Source organism: Leucoraja erinacea, chromosome 1 (assembly GCF_028641065.1).
Source record: "Leucoraja erinacea ecotype New England chromosome 1, Leri_hhj_1, whole genome shotgun sequence".
Taxonomy (NCBI): Eukaryota; Metazoa; Chordata; class Chondrichthyes; order Rajiformes; family Rajidae; genus Leucoraja; species Leucoraja erinaceus.
In genome coordinates this window covers 16,182,062-16,204,810 of record NC_073377.1, presented here as the reverse complement: position 1 = coordinate 16,204,810, position 22,749 = coordinate 16,182,062, and the positions used below count along the sequence as shown (strand labels likewise).

The window sequence follows — 22,749 nt, the reverse complement described above, 5'->3', positions numbered from 1 at the left end:
CCGAGGACAACCTACAGAAACAAACTGGTTCCACCGAGATGCAGGACAGAACGCCACAGGAGATCTTTCTTCCCTGTGGCTATCAAACTTTATAACTCCTCCCCCTTCTGTCGTGGGGTAGACGGAGACTGAGACTGACCCCCCACATCTCCAATCCTTTAAGCCTTTCCACTCGTCTCTTTAATTTCATGTTTCATGTATTTTGTATTTTTTATGACTGTTGGCAGATCAAATCCCCTCCTGGATAAAGAAAGTTCTATCATACTGTATACCCACCCACCTGAATAAGGGTCCCAACCTGAAACATCATTCATCCATGCTCTGCAGAGGTGTTTCCAAAGACCCGCTGAGTTTTTCCAGCACTTTGTGTTTATCTTTTCCCCCATATACCCATCTCAGTCCTATCTCTTCAATTAATAAAAATCTTTGGCCAAATAATTCAGAGTAATGAAGCAGAAATGAAACAATTTTTTACCATCATTGCCCCATGAAATTGATATTAAATTCTGGATTTCATTCATGTGTGCAGACAATGAAATTTGGCAGTTGCAATAAATGATTTTTCCCGAACCAGCTGGTTGCACTGACACTAATTTAAGACACAACAACTATTAAGGTCACGTGTACCAAAATACAGTGAAAAGCCTTGTGTACGTGTTAGCGAGCCAAATCATACTTTGCAAGTGTACAATTTAGCATACACAAGTATAACAAGTAGTGCAAAGAGAAAAATACCATAGTGCAGAATATAGTTTGACAGCGTTACAATTATCAGAACGTGCAGATAAAATGATGCAGTCCACAACAAAGTAGGTTGGAAGTTCGAGGCCACATCCTAGATTATGGGAGGACCATTCAGTAGTCTGATAATAGTGTAGAAACTGACCCTGGTGGAACGTGGTAATAAGCTTTTGTATTCACTGCCCAACAGGAGAGAAGAGAAAATAACCGGGGTGAAAATTGTCGATTGTGTTGGCTGCTTTACAAGCAGCATGATGCATAGATAAAGTTGGTTTGTGTTATAGTCTGGACAACATCCACAATTCTTTGCAATTCCTTGCAGTCTTGGGCAGAGCTAAGCAGTTATGCATCCTGTTATGATGCTTTCAATGGCACACATGTAGATGTTGGTAAAAGTCCTTGGAGGCATGGCAAACCAAGTCTTCTGAGGAAGTAGAGGCATGGGTGTGTTTTCTTGACTGCAGCTTCAATATGGCTGGTCCAGGACAAATTGTTGGTGGTTTCTATGCTTAGGACCTTGAAGCTCTCAACCATCTCCACCTTGGCACCATTGATGCTGACCAGGGCGTGTACACCACCTCACTCCCTGAAGTTAACGACTACCTCTTTCATCTTGCTAACATTGAGGGAGAGGTTGTTGCCTGGACCCCAAGTTACTAAGTACTTCATCTCCTTCCTGTTCTCTGTCTTGTCAAACCAAATTATTCTTAAATCTTTACATGAAATTTTGATTAAGAGTGTTTCATGAGAAATATAGTTAATTGTTTTGACCAGAAAAAAAAACTACAGTCAATGAAGAGAAATACTTCTAATAAAGTGGCTAAAGCAATTACCACACTCACCCTTCTTCAGTTAGGTGGTGCAGAATGAGAATCAAGAGATTCTTACGGCGAGCTTCTGTTCGAATTTCTTCCTGCAGGTAAGAGATGGAGATATTAATGACATCTGGGATAATGTAGGTATGTTGCAAAGCGTACCTGAAGCGTCGCTGAAAATCTGCCCCAGCCCGTGTGCTCAATTTTGGCGCCGTTTAGAGGGGGGCGGGTTTAAAACGCGATTTTCTCTAGGCTGTTCAAATCGAGTTTGTTCAGCCTAGTTAATTATTAACGAAAGTTCGCTGGTAGGTTCCCTCACATGAGCTATTATTAGTTTTATGAGTTTTTCCTAAGTGCTATAGGGTGATTTCACGAAAGGTCACTGGAGCGTAGATCCACACCCACGTGACCGAAAATCTCAATTGGAGGACATGCTATACATCCGGTACATGTTAGTGAATGGGAAGACACGCACTTTCCCACCCGTTAAATACATCGAAAACGGCCAGCTTTTGAGCTGCAATTTACTGTGCCAGTCGGGGTGACCATGAGGCACAGCTACCTAAATTTTCAGTCCAAAAAAAAGATAGAAACTAAGGTAAATTAAAGAGGGAGCTGAAGGTGCCAATCCAGCGGAAGTGAACAGCGGACATTTGCCGTGGAGATTTAAAGGTCCACTATATTTGGAATTATCGCGTTTGCTCGCTGCATTTCATCAATAAAGATAAAAAAGTCAATAATGCCTTACTTTTGATGAAATGCAGCAAGCAAACGCGATAATTCCCGATATTTTGGATCTTCTGGAATTGGCCAAGATTGACTGGCAATTAATTCTAAAAGGGTTGACGGTGGATATGCAATGGAAGACATTTAAAGACTGCATGGATGAACTACAAAAATTGTTCATCCCAGTTTGGCAAAAGAATAAATCAGGGAAGGTAGTGCATCCGTGGATAACAAGGGAAATCAGGGATAGTATCAAAGCGAAGGATGATGCGTACAAATTTGCCAGAAAAAGCAGCATACCGGAGGACTGGGAGAAATTCAAAGACCAGCAGAGGAGGACAAAGGACTTAATTAGGAAAGGGAAAATAGATTATGAAAGAAAACTGGCAGTGAACATAAAAACTGACTGCAAATGTTTTAATAGATATGTGAAAAGAAAGAGATTAGTTAAAACAAATGTAGGTCCCTTGCAGTCAGAAACAGGTGAGTTGATCATGGGGAACAAGGATACGGCGGACCAATTGAATAACTACTTTGGTTCCGTCTTCACTAAGGAAGACATAAATAATTTGCCGGAAATAGCAGGGGACCGCGGGTCAAAGGAGTTGGAGGGAATTGAGTGAAATCCAGGTTAGCCGGGAAGTGGTGTTGGGTAAATTGAATGGATTAAAGGCCGATAAATCCCCAGGGCCAGATAGGCTGCATCCCAGAGTACTTAAGGAAGTAGCTCCAGAAATAGTGGATACATTAGTAATAATCTTTCAAAACTCTTTAGATTCTGAAGTAGTTCCTGAAGATTGGCGGGTAGCAAACGTAACCCCACTTTTTAAGAAGGGAGGGAGAGGGAAAATGGGGAATTACAGACCAGTTAGTCTAACATCGGTAGTGGGGAAACTGCTAGAGTCAGTTATTAAAGATGGGATAGCAGCACATTTGGAAAGTGTTGAAATCATTGGACAAAGTCAGCATGGATTTACGAAAGGTAAATCATGTCTGACGAATCTTATAGAATTTTTCGAGGATGTAACTAGTAGCGTGGATAGGGGAGAACCAGTGGATGTGGTGTATCTGGACTTCCAGAAAGCTTTCGACAAGGTCCCACATAAGAGATTAGTATACAAACTTAAAGCACACGGCATTGGGGGTTCAGTATTGATGTGGATAGAGAACTGGCTGGCAAACAGGAAGCAAAGAGTAGGAGTAAATGGGTCCTTTTCACAATGGCAGGCAGTGACTAGTGGGGTACCGCAAGGCTCAGTGCTGGGACCCCAGCTATTTACAATGTATATTAATGATCTTGATGAGGGAATTGAAGGCAATATCTCCAAGTTTGCGGATGACACTAAGCTGGGGGGCAGTGTTAGCTGTGAGGAGGATGCTAGGAGACTGCAAGGTGACTTGGATAGGCTGGGTGAGTGGGCAAATGTTTGGCAGATGCAGTATAATGTGGATAAATGTGAGGTTATCCATTTTGGTGGCAAAAACGGGAAAGCAGACTATTATCTAAATGGTGGCCGATTGGGAAAGGGGGAGATGCATTGCAAAAGGATTTGAGTATAGGAGCAGGGAGGTTCTACTGCAGTTGTACAGGGTCTTGGTGAGACCACACCTGGAGTATTGCGTACAGTTTTGGTCTCCAAATCTGAGGAAGGACATTATTGCCATAGAGGGAGTGCAGAGACGGTTCACCGGACTGATTCCTGGGATGTCAGGACTGTCTTATGAAGAAAGATTGGATAGACTTGGTTTATACTCTCTAGAATTTAGGAGATTGAGAGGGGATCTTATAGAAACTTACAAAATTCTTAAGGGGTTGGACAGGCTAGATGCAGGAAGATTGTTCCCAATGTTAGGGAAGTCCAGGACAAGGGGTCACAGCTTAAGGATAAGGGGGAAAATCCTTTAAAACCGAGATGAGAAGAACTTTTTTCACACAGAGAGTGGTGAATCTCTGGAACTCTCTGCCACAGAGGGTAGTTGAGGCCAGTTCATTGGCTATATTTAAGAGGGAGTTAGATGTGGCCCTTGTGGCTAAGGGGATCAGGGGGTATGGAGAGAAGGCAGGTACGGGATACTGAGTTGGATGATCAGCCATGATCATATTGAATGGCGGTGCAGGCTCGAAGGGCCGAATGGCCTACTCCTGCACCTAATTTCTATGTTTCTATGTTTCTATGTTAAATCTCCACGGCAAATGTCCGATAAGCATTTCCGCTGGATTTGCACCTTCAGCTCCCTCTTGAATTTACCTTAGTTTCTATCTTTTTTTTGGACTGTAAATTTAGGTAGCTGTGCCTCACGGTCACCCCGACTGGCACAGTAAATTGCAGCTCAAAAACTGTCCGTTTTCGATGTTTTTAACGGGTGTGAAAGTGCTGTTTTCCCATTCACTAACATGTACCGAATGTATAGCATGTCCTCCACTTGAGATTTTCGGTCACATGGGTGCGGATCTACGCTCCAGTGACCTTTCGTGAAATCACCCTATAGTAGTTTAAAAATTAACCTCTAAACCCCCGATGGCTCGCAACCAGCTGGGTCTATAGAGCAGAAATCTGAAGGGTAGCAGTATATTTTTACATTAAAAAAGGCTTCTTAAGATCACTTTATACAAAGTTTAATATTGCGAGTAGCTAATTTTCGGCCCATTATATCCCGCAGTATTTTTCTGGGCATTTGAGGGCACAAATCTACCGCAATGTGAACGTTCTAAACCAGCACATTCACAGGATCCCACTAGAAAGCTGATTTTAAATGGACTTTAATTCACAGCAATTGAACACTAAATTCCTTCCATTTGGCCTATAAATTAATGTAAATGAGATTTTAAAATCATGTTTTATTGTGAATTATTTGTGAATATTATTTGGACACTTAGGCTATTTAAAAATGTTAATTATTTATTAAGAAATGGATAGATGTTTAGATCTAGTAATTGAAGTTTGAAATTAGCTACAAGTGGGTAACTAACTAATTATATGCTTTAATTTCAGGTCATCCTAGTAAGATTATTTTATATTTGTTTCAGAATGGTTCAAGCTATGATAACTGAAAATTTCATTCAGTTCTCTTAATTTTTAAGAAGGTTATGTGCTTTTGACTGTTCACGATCACAGCTTTTTTGTTATGTCCATAGAAAATCAATAGGGAACAAGATGCTAATTTCCGAGTATGAAAATGGCCATAACTTTTTAAATACTTGAGATATGAAAGTGAATTAGGTGCCAAATTAAACTTCTTTTTATGTTTTATCTGATGGGATAAATTACAGACTTGATTTTTTTAATCTCAAAATTTTGTAACATTGCTAGATAATGAAAGTATCAATTTGTTTGCAACTAGAAAATAAATATTTATTGTAAAACAAGTAGAGTTAAAAAAAATTGTATATTGCAGTTCAATTCAGAGATCACAAGAATTTTGAGAGTCAACAGAAGAACCATTAAACTTCCAACAATCAAACAGGAACTTGTATTTTAGATATATCCTGTTTGCTCGCTCAGCCAGAAAATCTGGCATCTGCCTACCATAGTCTTTTTTTTTCTGGACCACAAACCTCTATGATTTATTGACAATCGCTTCAAACAGCCAAACATGTTTGTTCTAGATGACTCCTGTCAAGATTTGAAAAATAATTTGCACAACTGCCATCACTTCTCTCAAGAGAAAAAATGGACCACTGAACAAAGAAATGGGAACATATCATGGAAGCAAAGGAGGCATATCATAAAGCAAAGATTCTGACAGGATTTATAAAGTAAAAATTGCAGCGTAATATAATAATAGAACACTGGCAACTGAATCAAAAGCAAGGGAATATCTAGCAATACATGCATAATTATAAAGTTGGAAAAGATAATTCAAGTTCAAGTTCACATTTATTGCCACATGCACCAATTAAGGTACATTGGAATTTGACTTACCATGCAGCCATACAAACAAAGGAGCACAATGCACAATAGAATATAGCAAGAAAATCCACCACAGTGGAATCAACATTCTTCACTGTGGTGGAAGGCAATAACTTTGTCAGCCCTCCTTTGTTCATCCGTGGTCGGAGCCATGAACCCTCCGCAGTCACCGTTACGGATGGCCCAATGTAGAGGCCCTCTCGTCGGGATCCTCAAAACTCCGACATTGGGACGGACGGACACTCCATGGCTTGGAGGTCCCGAATCGGCCGCTTTACAAGATTAATTCCCGGGATGGCGGGACTGTCATTTGCTGAGATTATGGAGCGGCTGGGCTTGTACACTCTGGAGTTTAGAAGGATGAGAGGATATCTTATTGAAACATATAAGATTGTTAAGGGTTTGGTCACGGTAAGGCAGGAAACATGTTCCCGTTGTTGGGGGAAGTACAGAACCAGGGGCCACAGTTTAAGAATAAGGGGTAAGCCATTTAGAACGGAGATGAACAGAGAGTGGGGAATCTCTGGAATTCTCTGCCACAGAAGGTAGTTGAGGCCAGTTCATTGGCTATATTTAAGAGGGAGTTAGATGTGGCCCTTGTGGCTAAAAGGGGTCAGGGGATATGGAGAGAAGGCAGGTACAGGATACTGAGTTGGATGATCAGCCATGATCATATTGAATGGCGATGCAGGCTCGAAGGGCCGAATGGCCTACTCCTGCACCTATTTTCTATGTTTCTATGTTTCTATGAGGTAAAACTTTTTCACACAGAGAGTTGTGAGTCTGTGGAATTCTCTGCCTGAGAGGGCGGAGGAGGCCGGTTCTCTGGATACTTTCAAGAGAGAGCTAGATAGGGCTCTTAAAGATAGCAGAGTCAGGGAATATGGGGAGAAGGCAGGAAAGGGGTACTGATTGTGGATGATCAGCCATGATCACATTGACTGGCGATGCTGGCTCAAAGGGCTGAATGGCCTACTCCTGCACCTATTGTCTATTGTCCATTGTCTATTATGAGATTTTAGAGTCAATTATAAAGGATGAGGTTACACAGTACTTGGAAGTTCACGATAAAATAGGCCAGTCAGCATGCTTTTGCGAAGGGAAGATCTTGCCTGACGAATCTGCTGGAGTTCTTTGAGGAAGTTAATAGCAGCACAGACGGGGGTGAGGGGGGGAGGGGGGGGTGCTGTAGATGTTGTTTACCTAGATTTGCAGAAGGCCTTTGTTAAGGTACCACACGTCAGGCTGTTATGGGAGATGATAGCCCATGGTATTAAAGGGAAGATACTAGCATGGTTAGCAAATTGGCTGGATGGCAGAAGGCAAAGAGTTGCAATAAAAGGCACTTTTTTAGGATGGCTGCCAGAGACTAATGGTGTTCCGCAAAGGTTGGTGCTGGGCTGCTTCTCTTCACATGATTTGGATAAGGGGATTGAAGGTTTTGTGGCCGAGTTTACAGTTGATGCTAAGATAGGTGAAGGGGCAGGCAGAGTAGAGGAAGCAAGGACTCTGCAGAAGGCCCTGGACAGGTTACGAGAGTGGGCAGAGAAGTGGCAGATTAAATTCAGTATAGCAAAGTGCGGAGTCATGCATTTTGGTAATAAGAATTAAAGGCGTAAATTATTTTCTAAATATAGAGAGAATCCAGAAATCGGAGGTGCAAAGGAACTTGGGAGTGCTGGTGCAGGACTCCCAAAATGTTAATTTGCAAGTCAAATTGGTAGTAAGGAAGGCAAATTCAATGCTAGCATTTATAGCAAGCCGACTGGAATACAAAAACAGAGATGTTATGTTGAGACTCTATGAGATGTTGGTTAGGCCGCATTTGAGGTATTGTGAGCAAATGTGGACCCTAAATCCGAGGAAAGATGTGTTGGCTCTGGAAAGGGTCCATGGAGGTTTACAAGAATGATTCCAGGATTGAGTAGGTTAGCATATAATTTAATAATAATAATAATTTTATTTATAGAGCACTTTAAAAACAAACATAGCTGCAACAAAGTGCTGTACATCACTAATCATTGACAAAAAAGTTAATACACACCAAAAATAACAATCAAAAGAAATAGTAGGAAAAGACATGTAAAATAAAGAAACATCAAAAACACCACAAACAGAAGCAAAGCCTCAGGCATGGTCAAAAAGCCAGGGAGTACAAATGTGTTTTAACACTGGATTTGAAGATGGACAGAGAGGGGGCCTGTCTGATGTGCAATGGCAGGGTGTTCCAGAGTGCCGGAGCAGCAACAGAGAAGGCTCTATTCCCTCTGAGCCTCCGACTAGACCTCGGTACCTCCAGGAGCAGCTGACCAGCTGACCTGAGGGACTGGGCAGGAGCGTATGGGTGGAGCAGTTCAGAGAGGTAAGGCGGGGCGAGCCCATTCAGAGATTTAAAAACAAATAACAGTATCTTAAAATGAACTCGAAAGTGCACTGGGAGCCAGTGGAGGGAGGCCAGAATTGGTGATATGTGCTCCCTCTTTCGAGTCCCTGTTAAAAGGCGAGCAGCAGCATTCTGAACCAACTGGAGACGAGCCAGTGAAGAACGAGCAACACCAAAATAGAGCGCAATACCAATATGATGAGCGTTTGAGAGCACTGGCCCTCTACTCGCTGGAGTTTAGAAGGCTGACGGGGGACCTCATTGAAACTTACAAAAGATCGGCAGTCAGAACCTTCCCAAGGTAGAAATATCAAATACTTGTGACCATCGATTTAAGGTGAGAGGATCAAAATTTAAAGATGTGTGGGACAGATTTTTTTTTTAAACGGACGTGGCAAGTGTCCGGAACGTGCTCCAGAGGTGGTAGTAGAGTGAGTTATGATAATGGCATTACAAATTTTTTTGGATAGGCATATGGATATGCAGAGAAAGGGAGGGATGTGGAGTATGTGAATGCAGATAAGGATTGGCCTTGGCATTATATTGGGCTTAGTCTTTGTGGGCCGAAGGGACTATTTCGGTGGTGTACTGTTATATGTGCTAAGCTATGCTCTTCTTATTTCAAATGACTTTATGATGAAAATATTGTCCGATGGTGATCATTTTTGTTATGCATTCAAATTTTGCTGATCAATAAGATACATTTGTTTTACTATTTCAACAAAATATCAGCAACATCTTTAATGAATCCTTAGATTATTAATTAGAATTCATTTGGCAGAGCTTTATTTGCTTCGATTTGGTAAAGATATTGGTTTAAATTACGTGACTTTATAATCAATGTATCCGACGTGGACACAAAATTCTGGAGGAACAGGCAGCATCCCCGAAGAACGGGGATAGGCGACGTATTCGATCGGAACTCTTCTTCAAACTGATTCCTGTATAGCTACGTTATATTATACAGCTTTGTCTTATGCTGCACACCAACTTTCTGCAATGTTGCATCTGAAATCCGCACGTCTGCGTTTACTGTATTTTTCCGTACATACATCTCTACGAGTTGAAAGTGCGGTCACCAGCAATTTGACAATATTGTACATGCAGATATAACCAACATCTGCAGTTCCGTGTTGCTAAATCTGACACATAGATTGAGAGCGAACGCCTTTCGATCATGTCGACCTCCTCATCCGCACACTGGGAACCGCTGGGACCGAACTCCTGTGTAAGTCCTGAAGGAACTGCAGATGCTGGTTTAAACCCTAGATAGACACAAAAATCGGGAGTAACTCGGCGGGGTTAGACAGCATTTCTGGAGAAAAGGGTCTGAAGAAGGGTCTCGACCCGAAACATCACACATCCATTCCTTCTCTCCAGAGATGCTGCCTGTCCCGCTGAGTTACTCCAGCATTTTGTGTCTGTCTTCACTGGGAACTCCTCCCTACTCGCTGGGGCGCTCTAGAGCAGATGGGAAGCGGTTTCCATAGCAACAGCTGATCCCACGGGCCTACTGCAGCCGCTAAATCTTAATCAAAAAATGACAACACTGAACCCTCTCACTCAGTATAAGTTATTCAATAAAAGAGAGATAACCCCGTTACTTTGGGACAGCTCCCAATTCCTTACTACTCAAGCCCAAGTAATGCCCAACCGCGATGCAATTAATAATTTGAAGATTCCTTTGCAATAATGTTTCAAACAACTGAACCCATTCATCAACAAAACCCAAACAAGTGACGAAAGAATATCGTTCGCGGAAAATGCATTATTATTATAAATTCACCTGGAATGGGGAAAACTGGAGGGAATTAGCCTCAAATTAAACAAATACTTACAAACTCTCAAACTTTTCAACATTGTTATTTTCACCGCCGCAACTTACCGCTTCTCTCGCTTGATTAGCAGTTTTTAATGTTTGATAGGAGAGTTCAAAAGACATGTTGAGTTCTCGCTCCCTTTACACTTTGGCGTTGAAGACGCGGGTGGGGGGGGGGACCCACCGGAGGCCAAAGTGACCCTCAGCGGGTGATTGGCATCGGAGTGAACCAATCGCCGCCTCGGGATACCACACCGGAAACCCTTGGTGGGACCGCTTGTCCAATCAGTGGCGTGGGCGGGACGTTCGGCGACAGTTTGGTTCCAACAATGCGGATCAACTTGAGGACACAATATTTAAGTCAAGAGTTCACTACCTGTCACCAGCATATACAAGTCAGAAGAAGGGTCTCGGTCCGAAACGTCACTCTTCAAAGATGCCGGCTGTCCCGCTGAGTTACACCAGCATTTTGTGTCAGTCACAGAATATAAGAACTGAGGTGGACTGGTACTGCAGTCTTTCATTTATAGCTCCACACCAACTTACTGCAATGTTGCATCTGAAACCCCCATACCTGCAATTACTCTACTGTATTTTTCCTTGTACGCATCTCTACCAGCTGAAAGTACAGTCACCCACAATTTGTCTTACATTGAAGTTACAGCCAAGAAAGCACACCAACGCCTCTACATCCTCAGAAGACTTTTGCCTTCCATCACAGTGAGGAGGTGTTGGAGATTCACTGTGATGGATGTTTGTGTAAACTGTGTTAAGCGTGGGTCTTGGTTTATTTGTAATGTAAGACTGTAGAAAATGCAATTTCGTTCAAACCAAGCTGTTTGAATGACAATAAAAGGCATTATATTCTATTCTAAGACTTTGGATGTCTCCAATGATTGCATTTGTCAAATGTGTTCAGGAAAGTTTCCTTGCAGACTGAGGTCAGGATGTGAGTGGGTGCAAAGTGTTGGTTGGAATGGGAAATGGTCCAGTCTTTTCATACTGGAGTCTTGCCTTAAGAAGGTGTGAAGTGGTGAATGGGAAGGAGAGGGTGCAGGGTCCATTCTTTGTAGACTGGGGTCTGGCTGTGCTGGTTGGGGAGGGGGTACCAGGGTTACGTTTCTGATTTTCAAACCTGCAGTAAAACTCAAAGGTCTTCTTTGGTAAAACTCATTCAGGTCGTTGGTCAGCTGATGATTGTCCAATAGAGGCATAGATCAGGACTACTCTATAGTTTGTGAGCTGACAGTTCAATTGCCTGATTGCAGCTGGGAAGAAACTGTCCTTGAATCTAGAAGTGTGTAAGAAGCTGGTGACCTTGCCGAGGCAGCATGAAATGTAGTTGGAATCATTGAAAGGGAGGTTGGTTTGCAATAATGGGCGGTGTCCACCAATCTCTGCAATTTCTTGTTTTTTTGGATAGATGGAGCTGTTCCCAAATCATATTGTGATGCATCCCAATAAAATGGTTTCTACGGCGCATGGACATAAACGTTGACAGGTTGGTTGGTAACACCCTTAACATCATTGATGTCGAGAGGGATTTCGGGAACAAGTCCATAACTCCCTGAAAATGGTAACCCAGGTAGAAAGAGTGGTAAAGAAGGCATATGGCATGGCTGTTTTCATAGATCAGGGCAGTGAGTATAAGACAGTCATGATGTAGGTTAGGATACATTTGAAGTATTATATACAGTTCTGGTCATCCCATTACAGGAAGGACATGAAGTCTTTGGAAAGGGTGCAGAGGAGGTTTTGCAGATTGATGCCTGGATTAGGGTGTATTAGCTATAAGGAGCGGTTGGATAGATTTGGATTGTTTTCTCTGGAATGCTAGAGCTTGTGAGTAGACCTGAGAAACGGATATAAAATTAGGAAAGGCACAGATAGGGTAGACATTCAGACCCTTTTTCCCAGGATGGAAACAATTAAATACTTGAGGGCATAGCTTTAAGGTAAGAGGAACAGAGTTTAAAGGTGATGTGCTGGGCATGCTTTTTTACACAGAAGGTGGCGAGTGCCTGGAACGTGCTGCCAGGGGTGAAGGTAGAGGCAGAAGTGATCGTGGCATGAGATCTTTGGATAGGTAAAAAGATATGCAGAGAATGGAGGGATTTGGATTATGTGCAGTGCGGGCAGATAAATGTTGGTTGTGGCATTGTTTCACACTGACATTGTGGGCTGAAGGGCCCGTTCTTGTTCTGCATTGTGCTATATTCTATGGTCAAGCAGCATCTGTGGGGGTAAAGGAATTGTCACCGTTACAAGTTTTGTGATAATATTTATATATTGATGCAATATATGATGCAGGATCTCGACCCGAAAATTTAACAATTACTTTCACCCCACAGATGCTGCTTTGCCAGAGTTCTGACAGCAGTTTGTTTTTTGAATGTTACTGTGAAGGATCTGATGGGTCCGTTTGAAAGCAAATATAAAAAATAAATATTAAATCAATGTTGTATTTCTAGGTCTGTCAGATTAAGTAAAAGCATTTTTATCCAATCATTGCCTTCAGATTCATATTCAACTGTAGTAAACACTGCCCAGTCCATCATCGGCTCTGACCTTCCTTTCATCGAGGAGATTTATCGCAGTCGCTGCCTCAAAAAGGCTGGCAGTATCATCAAAGACCCACACCATCCTGGCCACACACTCATCTCCCTGCTACCTTCAGGTAGAAGGTACAGGAGCTTGAAGACTGCAACAACCAGGTTCAGGAATAGCTACTTCCCCACAGCCATCAGGCTATTAAATACTGGCTCGGACAAAACTCTGATTATTAACAACCACTTTCTGCTATTTGCACTTTATCAGTTTATTTATTCATGTGTGTATATATTTATATCATGGTATATGGACACATTTATCTGTTTTGTAGTAAATGCCTACTATTTTCTGTGTGCTTAAGCAAAGCAAGAATTTCATTGTCCTATACAGGGACACATGACAATAAACTCACTAGAACTTGAACTTGAACTTTAATTGTCATTGGCAGTGTGCAATACAGAGACAACGAAATGCAGTTAGCATCTCCCTGGAAGAGCGACATAGAATATGATTTCAATAAATAAATCTATTTACATGTATACAGACATAGTGTATTTTCCTGTGGGAGGAGTGTCCGGAGGGGGGGTGATTGGCAGTCACCGAGGTACATTGTTGAGTAGTGTGACAGCCGCAGGGAAGAAGCTGTTCCTGGACCTGCTGGTCCGGCAACGGAGAGACCTGTAGCGCCTCCCGGATGGTAGGAGGGTAAACAGTCCATGGTTGGGGTGAGAGCAGTCCTTGGCCATGCTGAGCGCCCTCCGCAGACAACGCTTGCTTTGGACAGACTCAATGGAGGGGAGCGAGGAACCAGTGGCGCGTTGGGCAATTTTCACCACCCTCTGCAGTGCTTTCCGGTCGGAGACAGAGCAGTTGCCATACCATACTGTGATACAGTTGGTAAGGATGCTCTCGATGGTGCAGCGGTAGAAGTTCACCAGGATCTGAGGAGACAGATGGACCTTCTTCATTAGAATGGTGAAGCTTCATAACTATTATTTACCACATTTGGTTTTACAGATGATGTTTCTTAATGTGTCTTTATTCTGCACTAAACGTTATTCCCTTATAATGTATCTATACACTGTAAGTGGCTTAATTGTAATCATGTATTGGCTTTCTGCAATGGTACGCAACAAAAGCTTTTCACTGTACAATAAACTAAACTGTAACTCACCTGAATCTCTTCTTAAGCTTTACACATTTCCTACCCTCTATCTTAAAGCTTTGCCCTCTGATTTTAGACACCTTTGTTTCGGTGTAATGCTTCTTACTATTTACTCCATCGATGTCCATTGTTATCTCAGTGAGATCACGCCAGCCTTCTCTGCACCAAGGAAAATAAATTCAGCTTATTCAGTCTCTCCTCATACCTGAAACATTTCATCCCAGGCAACATCCTGGTAAACGTCCTCTCCAACGCAATCACATCTTTCTTACAGTGCAGTAATTAGAATTCCACAGTACCCCACCTGTGATCTAACTCATGTTTTGTGCTTTGGACCATAAACACTTAGGGTCAATGCCCTAGATAACAAAGGTAAGTATCCCATCTTATCCTTCTTAACTGCCAGTGTAATACCTTTTGGAATCACTGAACTTGCATATCGAGGTCGATCTGTACTTCCTAAGATCCTACCACTCACTTTGTATATCCTAGCCTAATTAGACACCCAAATTAATCTGTCACATTTTTTGGATTAAATTCTACCTGCCACTGTTGTGTCTATTTTTCCAATGGATTAATATCATTCTACAATTTAATTCTACCCTCCACAATGTCATCAATACCACTAATTTTCATGTCATCTGTAAAATTACTAATCATTTTCCCTACAATCACATCCACATCTTAAACCTTTATAACAACTGTAAAGATCCTTATATGATTTCAATTGTATAAAATAGTGCTTCCATGTCCATGTCAGTGCTGTCTATGTCCGGTTACACTGAACTTTATCTGGGCACCGAGACTGATGTGTTTTCTGAAGGATACTAAAAAAGAGTTGTTTTGAGCAGTTTTGACAATAAACAGCAAAATAAACAATTCAATGAACTGTTCATTACAACATCCTTCACATTTACTAATTAACCCCAAACATTGAATATAGAAAAGTGGTTCTTTCACCCACATCTGTGCAGACCAGGATGCCAAGACAAACTAATCTCATCTGTATGCACATGATCCATATCCTTCAATTCCCTGCATATCCTTATGCCTCTTAAATGCCACTTTGTATCTTTTGTTTGAGTTTAAACTTTTTTCTCCCCACACCTCGATGTGCTAATGTTATCCCACTTTTTAAGAAAGGCGGGAGAGAGAAAACAGGGAATTATAGACTAGTTAGCCTGACATCGATGGTGGGGAAGATGTTGGAGTCAATTATAAAAGACTAAGGAGCCGAACATTTGGATAGCAGTAACAGGATCGGTCCGAGTCAGCATGGATTTACGAAGGGGAAATCATGCTTGACTAATCTTCTGGAATTTTTTGACGTTGTAACTAGGAAAATTGACAAGGGAGAGCCAGTGGATGTAGTGTACCTAGACTTTCAGAAAGCATTTGATAAGGTCCCACATAGGAGATTAGTGGACAAAATTAGGGCACATGGTATTGGGGGTCGAGTGCTGACATGGATAGGGAAGTGGTTGGCAGACAGGAAACAAACAGGGATTAACGGGTCCCTTTCAGAGTGGCAGGCAGTGTCTAGTGGGGTACCGCAAGGCTCGGTGCTGGGACCACAGCTATTTACAATATACATCAATGATTTGGATGAAGGGATTCAAAGTAACATTAGCAAATTTGCAGATGACACAAAACTGGGTGGCAGTGTGAACTGTGAGGAGGATGCTATGAGAATGCAGGGTGACTTGGACAGGTTGGGGGAGTGGGCAGATGCATGGCAGATGAAGGTTAATGCGGATAAATGTTATCCACTTTGGTAACAAAAACAGGAAGGCAGATTACTATCTAAATGGCGTCAAGTTGGGAAAAGGGGAAATACAACGAGATCTGGGGGTCCTTGTACATCAGTCTATGAAAGTAAGCATGTAGGTGCAGCAGGCACTGAAGAAAGCAAATGGCATGTTGGCCTTTATAACAAGAGGAATTGAATATAGGAGCAAAGAGGTCCTTCTGCAGTTGTTGTGCTGGCACCATTTGGTCAATCGTCCGATCTCACTTCTACACTCTGATTCATCACCATCTGTAATTCGTCCAACAACAGTGGTGTCGTTGGCGAACTTGATGATGGAATTCGCCCTATGTCCGGCTACAGTCATGGATATAGAGTGAGTAAAGCAGGGGGCTGAGCATGCAGCCTTGAGGTGCTCCCATACTGATTGTTACTGTGGATGAGGTATTTCTGCCAATTCAGCTAGACTGCGGTCTGTGGATGAGCAAGTTGAGGATCCAATTGCAGAGGGATGCGCAGAGACCCAGTTCTTTGAGCTTGGTAACCAGCTTGGAGGGGATGATGGTATTGAACCGAGCTGTAGCCTATAAACAACAGCCTGACTTAAGTGTTTTTATTGTCCAAGTGGTCCAATGCGGAGTGGAGAGCCAGTGAGATTGAATCCTCCGTTGACCTGTTGCAGCGGTAAGCGAACTGTAGTGGGTCGAGGTTCTTGTCAAGGAAGGAGTTGATATGCGCCATATCCAACCTCTCAAAGCACTTCATCACCACCAACGTTAGTGCCCCTGGTACGTCACCTTAGTCTTCTTGGGCCTAAAACAACCATCAGGCAAGAGGAAAGACACAAAAAGCTGGAGTAACTCAGCGGGACAGGCAGCACCACTGGAGAGAAGGAGTGGGTGGAACATCAGTTACTCCAGCTATCTTCGGTGTAAACCAGCATCTGCAGTTCTTTCCTACACATTTTATCAGCTGACCTTTAAACTACTCCCAGGCTTCTTATGTTGCTGCACATTAAAAAAAAAATCATTCAACAATTAAACACTCTTGAGTCTTGACATGTTAGATATGTGTATGTACTTTTCCAATAGGATCCCCAATTCTGGAGCATTTCTCCACCGAGAGCTAAACCTGCGTGGAACGACCCCAGAAAAAAATAGCGAACTATGGACCGGCAGTGCAAAGAAGTGCAAAGTGATCCACGGTGTCTGTCTTCGGTGTAAACCAACATCAGCAGTTCCTTGGTGGGAGTGGGGGAGAGCAGCCAAGTGTCATCCCACTGACGTCGCACCCACACGCCCCGCCCCGTCCAGCCCAGCCCAGCCCGCCGCGCTGGAGCAGTTATCGCGCGCGCTCGCACTCTCTCTCACTCACCCCCCTTCTCCCGCGCACGCGAGTCTATAAGCTCTTTGATCGAGTCCTGGACCGCGCGGGGATTATTCCGCGCGCACCTGAGCGCGGGAGCCCCGCAGCTGCTCCCCCCCCCCCTGCCCGCCTCCCCCTAGTCCGCGGCGACCTCTCGCGCCAGCCAGCCAGCCGGCCCGGCCCCGCAGAACCAAACCGCCACCCGCCCGCTCGCGCTCGGCCACTGAGGGGGGGCACATGACTTCCCGCCGCGCAGTGCATGATGGGACGAGCCGAAAGATGGCGGATTTTGACGAGTTGAGGGTAAGTGGCCGGGCGAGGGGAGAGGGAGGGAAAATGCCGGCAGTGAGTGAGTGAGTGCAGTACATTTGGAAAAGGCGCGCGAACGGCGGCGGTGATGGAGGCATAGCTAGAGAGCCCACAGGGAGAGAGGCGCGATGAGGGGCAAGGCGGGATTGTTCAAGCGTCTCCGGTGAAAAGAAAGCTGAATCCGGTATTTTATATGAAAATTATTCACGCGATTTATGAATGATTGAAATGTTTTCACTCGCAGTTGGCTGCTGGGCCGCTAGGTCTCTGATCTGACGATTTCCTATCTGTCTGGAACGGAGCTCCGTGTCGGTGTTTTATTCATGTCCGGTTAACAAATTTGCTTCCCATTCCACCCAATATGTACAAAAAAAACATTTTTTAATGGGATAAAAGTAAATTTGAGTCTCAAGGAGAACCAACTGTCTGGCGTTGTCGTGTGGAGTTGTGGAGATTGCTGTTGGCAATGACTTTGACGTTTTACTCTGAATGTATTTTTACCTGTAATAATATCATGTAATATATATTTCAGCAGGGGATTCTGCTGTCTTGTGTTTCAAATTGCTTTTTAAAAATTGTGTATGGAGATAGAGGGGGAAAAAAGTTGTCAAAAAACAAAATATAAAATTGCAGTTGCCGGAAATCTGAAATAAATGTGGGGGGAAAAAAGCACATCCATGATGTTCTCCAGAGATGCTACCTGACCCACTGAGTTACTCTAGTCGTTAAATGTGAACAGTGTTCAGCAGACCAGGCATTAAAGAAGCACAGTTGACGATTTAAATCACCTATATTCCATCAAACTATGAAATTTGGAATATTTTAATATTTCCTGGTTCTGACACTCATCAGTCTGAAATGTCCTTGTCTCCTTCGCATTTTCTGTTGTTGTCAGGGAAGTATATTTGCTTCCCACATATAAAACAATCTATCCACGGGTCCATGACTTCTTAAACAGTATCTTAGTCCTGGCAAGTTTGCATTATTATTATTATTTTTTTTAATGACCCTACTCTCAGAGTAGGTTTACAAGGTTAATTCCCGGGGACTGTCATCTGCTGAGCGAATGGAGCGGCTGGGCCTGTATACTCTGGAAGGTATGAGAGGGGATCTTAGTGAAACATATAAGATTATTAATGGTTTGGACATGCTAGAGGCAGGAAACGTGTTCCCGATGTTGGGGGAGTCCAGAACCAGGGGCCACTGTTTAATAATAAGGGGTAAGCCATTTAGAACTGAGATGAGGAAACACTTTTCCACACAGAGTTGTGAGTCTGTGGAATTCTCTGCCTCAGAGGGTGGAGGTCGGTTCTCTGGATATTTTCAGGAGAGCGCTAGATGGGGCTCTTAAAGGTAGCGGAGTCAATAGACAATAGGTGCAGGAGTAGGCCATTTGGTCCTTCGAGCCAGCACCGCCATTCAATGTGATCATGGCTAATCATCCCCAATCACTATCCCATTCCTGCTTCTCACCATATCCCCTGACTCCACAAGGCCTTGCATGTGAATAGTCATAAAATCTTGCGAAATAGGAAAAGCCCACACTAGACTGACCCAAATTCCATTCAAATGTCGAATGTCATATCTGATTGGATATTTTGAGTCCAAATAATGTCCCCTGTAAGATCAAGTTCACTGATTGTTCTTTAAAAAAAAATTTAAGTAACTATGTGCAACATAAATGTAGCAGCATTTTTAGTGATTGTGTCATTCCTTCGGTCATTATTTCTGTTAAGATATTTTAAGGAGAGTTGTTATTGTCATGGTTGTTATTGGATTACTTGGATGTGTTTGAAGTAATGGGCAAAACAAAGTGATGGAGGAAGGAGGTCCTACTGCAGTTGTATAGGGCCCTGGTGAGACCAAACCTGGAGTATTGTGTGCAATTTTGGTCTCCTAATTTGAGGAAGCGGATGCTATTGCTATTGAGGGAATGCAACATGGGTTCACCAGGTTCATTCCCGGGATGGCGGGACTGTCCTATGATGAAAGGATGGGTCGACTGGGCTTGTATTCGCTGGATGAGAGGGAATCTTATAGAAACATATAAAATTCTTAGAGGATTGGACAGGGTAGATGCAGGGAATGTGTTCCGGATGTTGTGGGAGTCCAGAGCCTGGGGTCACAATTTAAGAATAAGGGGTAGGCCATTTAGGACTGAGATGAGGAAAAACGTTTTCATCCAGAGAGTTGTGAATCTGTGGAATTCTATCACAGAAGGCAGTGGAGGCCAATTCATTGAATGTTTTCAAGAGAGTGTTAGATTTAGTTCTTAAGGCCTAATGGAAACGAGGGATATGGGGGGGGGAAAGCCAGAACGAGGTACTGATTTTGGATGATAGGCCATATGGCGGTGCTGGCTCAAAGGGCTGAATGTCCTACTCCTGCACCTATTTTCTCTGTTTCTATGTTACTAACTCAGCAGGCCAGGCAATAGGTATGGAAGGAATGGACAGGTGACATTCCGGGTCACACCCTTCTTCGGGATCCTTCTGTCTGAATAAGGGTCCTGACATGAACCATCCTCTATCCATTTCACTGCACGTATGATGCCTGACCCGCTGAGTTCCTCCACCACTATGTATTTGATCAGGATTCCAACATCTGCAATTCCACGTCTGTTTGAAGTAATTATTTTTATATTGCCAACCAGTCTTGGTTTATAGTACACTCACTGCAGTAAGTAAGAATAAATTATTCCTGATTTTGTTTTGGATTGGAGAGCTGAATTATGCTTTAGCCTTCTAAATTCATGATGCTAATTATGTTTTGGGGCAAACCATTGTTTAAGATGGTATGAAGTGGTATTTGCATGGTAGTGATGCATGGTGCAGTTTCACCTCGGTAGATTTGACACTTGCAAGCAATGAAATCAAAGTTTGCAAATCAGTTTCAACAACTATCAATAGATAATTGGTGCAGGAGTAGGCCATTCGACCCTTCGAACCAGCACCGCCATTCAACATGATCATGACTGATCTTTCACAATCAGTACCCCGTTCCTGCCCTTTCGCCATATCCCCTGACTCCGCTATCTTTAGGAGCTCTATCTAACTCTCTCTTGAAAGCATCCAGAGAATTGGCCTCCACTGCCTTGTGAGACAGATTTCCACAGATTCACAACTCTCTATGTGAAAAAGGTTTTCCTCATCTCCGTTCTAAATGGCTTACGCCTTATTCTTAAACTGTGGCGCCTGGTTCTGGACTCCCCCAACATCGGGAACATGATTAGATTAGATTAGATCCTTTATTTGTCATTCAGACCTTTCGGTCTGAACGAAATGTCGTTGCCTGCAGCCATACATGTAATAATAAACAACAAAACACACAATAAACACAAATTAACATCCACCACAGTGAGTTCACCAGGCACCTCCTCACTGTGATGGAGGCAAAAATCTTAGGGTTACTTACTCTTCTCTCCTCTTCTCCCTCTGCGCTGAGACGATACCCCACCAGGCGATGGTAAGTCAGTCCCGCGGCTCACCGAGCTCCGCGAACGGGCCGGTTCAAGCTCCGCGGCCTGGGGTGGTCAAAGCTGCCGCCCTCCAGTCCAGCGGCCACTGGCCCGCGGCCGAGCCCCGATTCAGGTCGCCAGCCACCGGAGCACCGTCTCAGCCCTGCGCGAGCTGGGCTGCCCTCACGGGAGCGCCGTCCCAGCCCCAAGTCTTGCTGCTGCCACCGGAGCGTCTCAGCCAGCACCGTCCCAGCCCCGTGCCGGGCCACCCTCACCGGAGCGCCGAGTCGTGCCGCTGCCACTGGAGCGCCCGAACGTCGCCACAGCTCAAAGATGGCCAGCCTCACGTTTGTGAGTCCTGGCTGGCTCTACCTCCGGAGCCTCGAGGTCAGTCGCAGATTGGAGGCCGCCAGCTCCGCCATTAGGCCTCAGCGCAGACGGAGGCAGAGAAGGGGGATACGACAAGAAAAAGTCGCATTCCCCCGAAGGGAGAGACGGAAAGCCCTGTTTCAGCCCCCCCACACATAACACAACCTAATAATCAAAAATTTAACTAAACAAGACAAAAAAAAACAACACAAAAAAGTAAAAACAAACGGACTGCAGGCGAGCCGCAGCCGTTCAACAGCGCCGCCACTTCCGGTTTAGCATGCTTCCTGCCTCTAGCGTGTCAAAACCTTTAATAATCTTATGTTTCAATAAGATGCCCTTTCATCCTTCTAAATTCAAGAGTATACAAGCCCAGCTGTTCCATTCTATCAACCTATGACAGTCCTGTCATCCCAGAAATTAACCTTGTGAACCTACGCTGCACTCCCTCAATAGCAAGAATGTCCCTCAAATTTGGAGACCAAAACTGCACACAATACTGCAAGTGTGGTCTCACTAGGGCCCTGTACAACTGCAGAAGGACCTCTTTGCTCCTATACTCAACTCCTCTTGTTATGAAGGCTAATATGCCATTCGCTTTCTTCACTACCTGCTGTACCTGCATGCTTACTTTCAGTGACTGATGAACAAGGACCCCCAGATCCCATTGTACTTCCCCTGTTCCCAACTTGACACCATTCAGATAATAATCTGCCTTCTTGTTTTTGCCACCAGTGGATAACCTCCCATTTATCCACATTAAACTGCATCTGCCCACTCACCCAACCTGTCCTGTGCATTGTCCTCACAGTTAACACTGCCACTCAGCTTTGTGTCATCTGCAAATTTGCTAATGTTACTTTTATCATTAAGCATGTTTAGCTCAGTCACCGTTGAAGGGTGTAATTTGTGTCATGATTAAAAATAATAATTTTCCAACTGTCTTTTGGTACCAAAATGCCAAAGTAGCCTTATGAAAACATTAGATAATGTATTTTTGATTGATGTTGATTCTGTCTGCAAATACCAAACATTTTTACTTTGTCAGTCTTAGTACATGGAGCTAAAACTGCAAGCATTCACTTGATTACTTATGACATTTAAAAATATATATTATAAGGTGAACAACTGTTCTTATAGTGGTAATGTTTATGTTTGGCGAGGGCATGGACTTGACAGGCCATCTTCTATGAAGCAGATTTAACATGGCAAGAGGGAAATAGAGCAAACAAAGTTTGGAAACATTCTTGTCTTTTTATTGTTTCCATGTTATATACGATTTGTCAAAATACCTTCTTTGGATCTTTGTGTCCAATTTAACAATTGGTTGGTAGTTAAATCAGTCTTGTATGGCATACTTACAATATTAAATGTAATCTGATATTATTCTGT

The 22,749-nt window shown here is 43.4% G+C and overlaps 2 protein-coding genes across 16 annotated transcripts in view; one reads left to right on the top strand and one right to left on the bottom strand.

Moving 5' to 3' along the window:
• katnal2 (katanin p60 subunit A-like 2) overlaps positions 1 to 10,576 on the bottom strand; it is a 62,738-nt gene extending 52,162 nt beyond the window's left edge. For 6 of the 7 annotated variants that reach the window (XR_008725692.1, XR_008725686.1, XR_008725693.1 and 3 more), the window contains exons 1-2: positions 10,462 to 10,576; positions 1,584 to 1,654 (exon numbers count right to left, since the gene is read on the bottom strand). Coding sequence is in view for 1 of the 7 variants with exons in the window: in XM_055657548.1 (XP_055513523.1) it covers positions 1,584 to 1,654; positions 10,462 to 10,518 (128 nt within the window). In the remaining 6 variants the exon portion in view is untranslated. The remainder of the gene's footprint in view (positions 1 to 1,583; positions 1,655 to 10,461) is intronic. The other variant, XR_008725699.1, reaches the window with a different exon arrangement.
• A 6,712-nt stretch (positions 10,577 to 17,288) lies between these two features.
• The window catches only part of pias2 (protein inhibitor of activated STAT, 2), a 46,897-nt gene continuing 41,436 nt past the window's right edge, over positions 17,289 to 22,749 (top strand). For 4 of the 9 annotated variants that reach the window (XM_055657392.1, XM_055657252.1, XM_055656746.1 and 1 more), the window contains exon 1: positions 17,289 to 17,525. In XM_055657392.1, the coding sequence (XP_055513367.1) occupies positions 17,460 to 17,525 (66 nt within the window). In that variant the 5' untranslated portion in view covers positions 17,289 to 17,459. Of the gene's footprint in view, positions 17,526 to 17,570; positions 17,716 to 22,749 lie in introns of those variants that run through there. The other 5 variants (XM_055656913.1, XM_055656833.1, XM_055656998.1 and 2 more) reach the window with 4 other exon arrangements.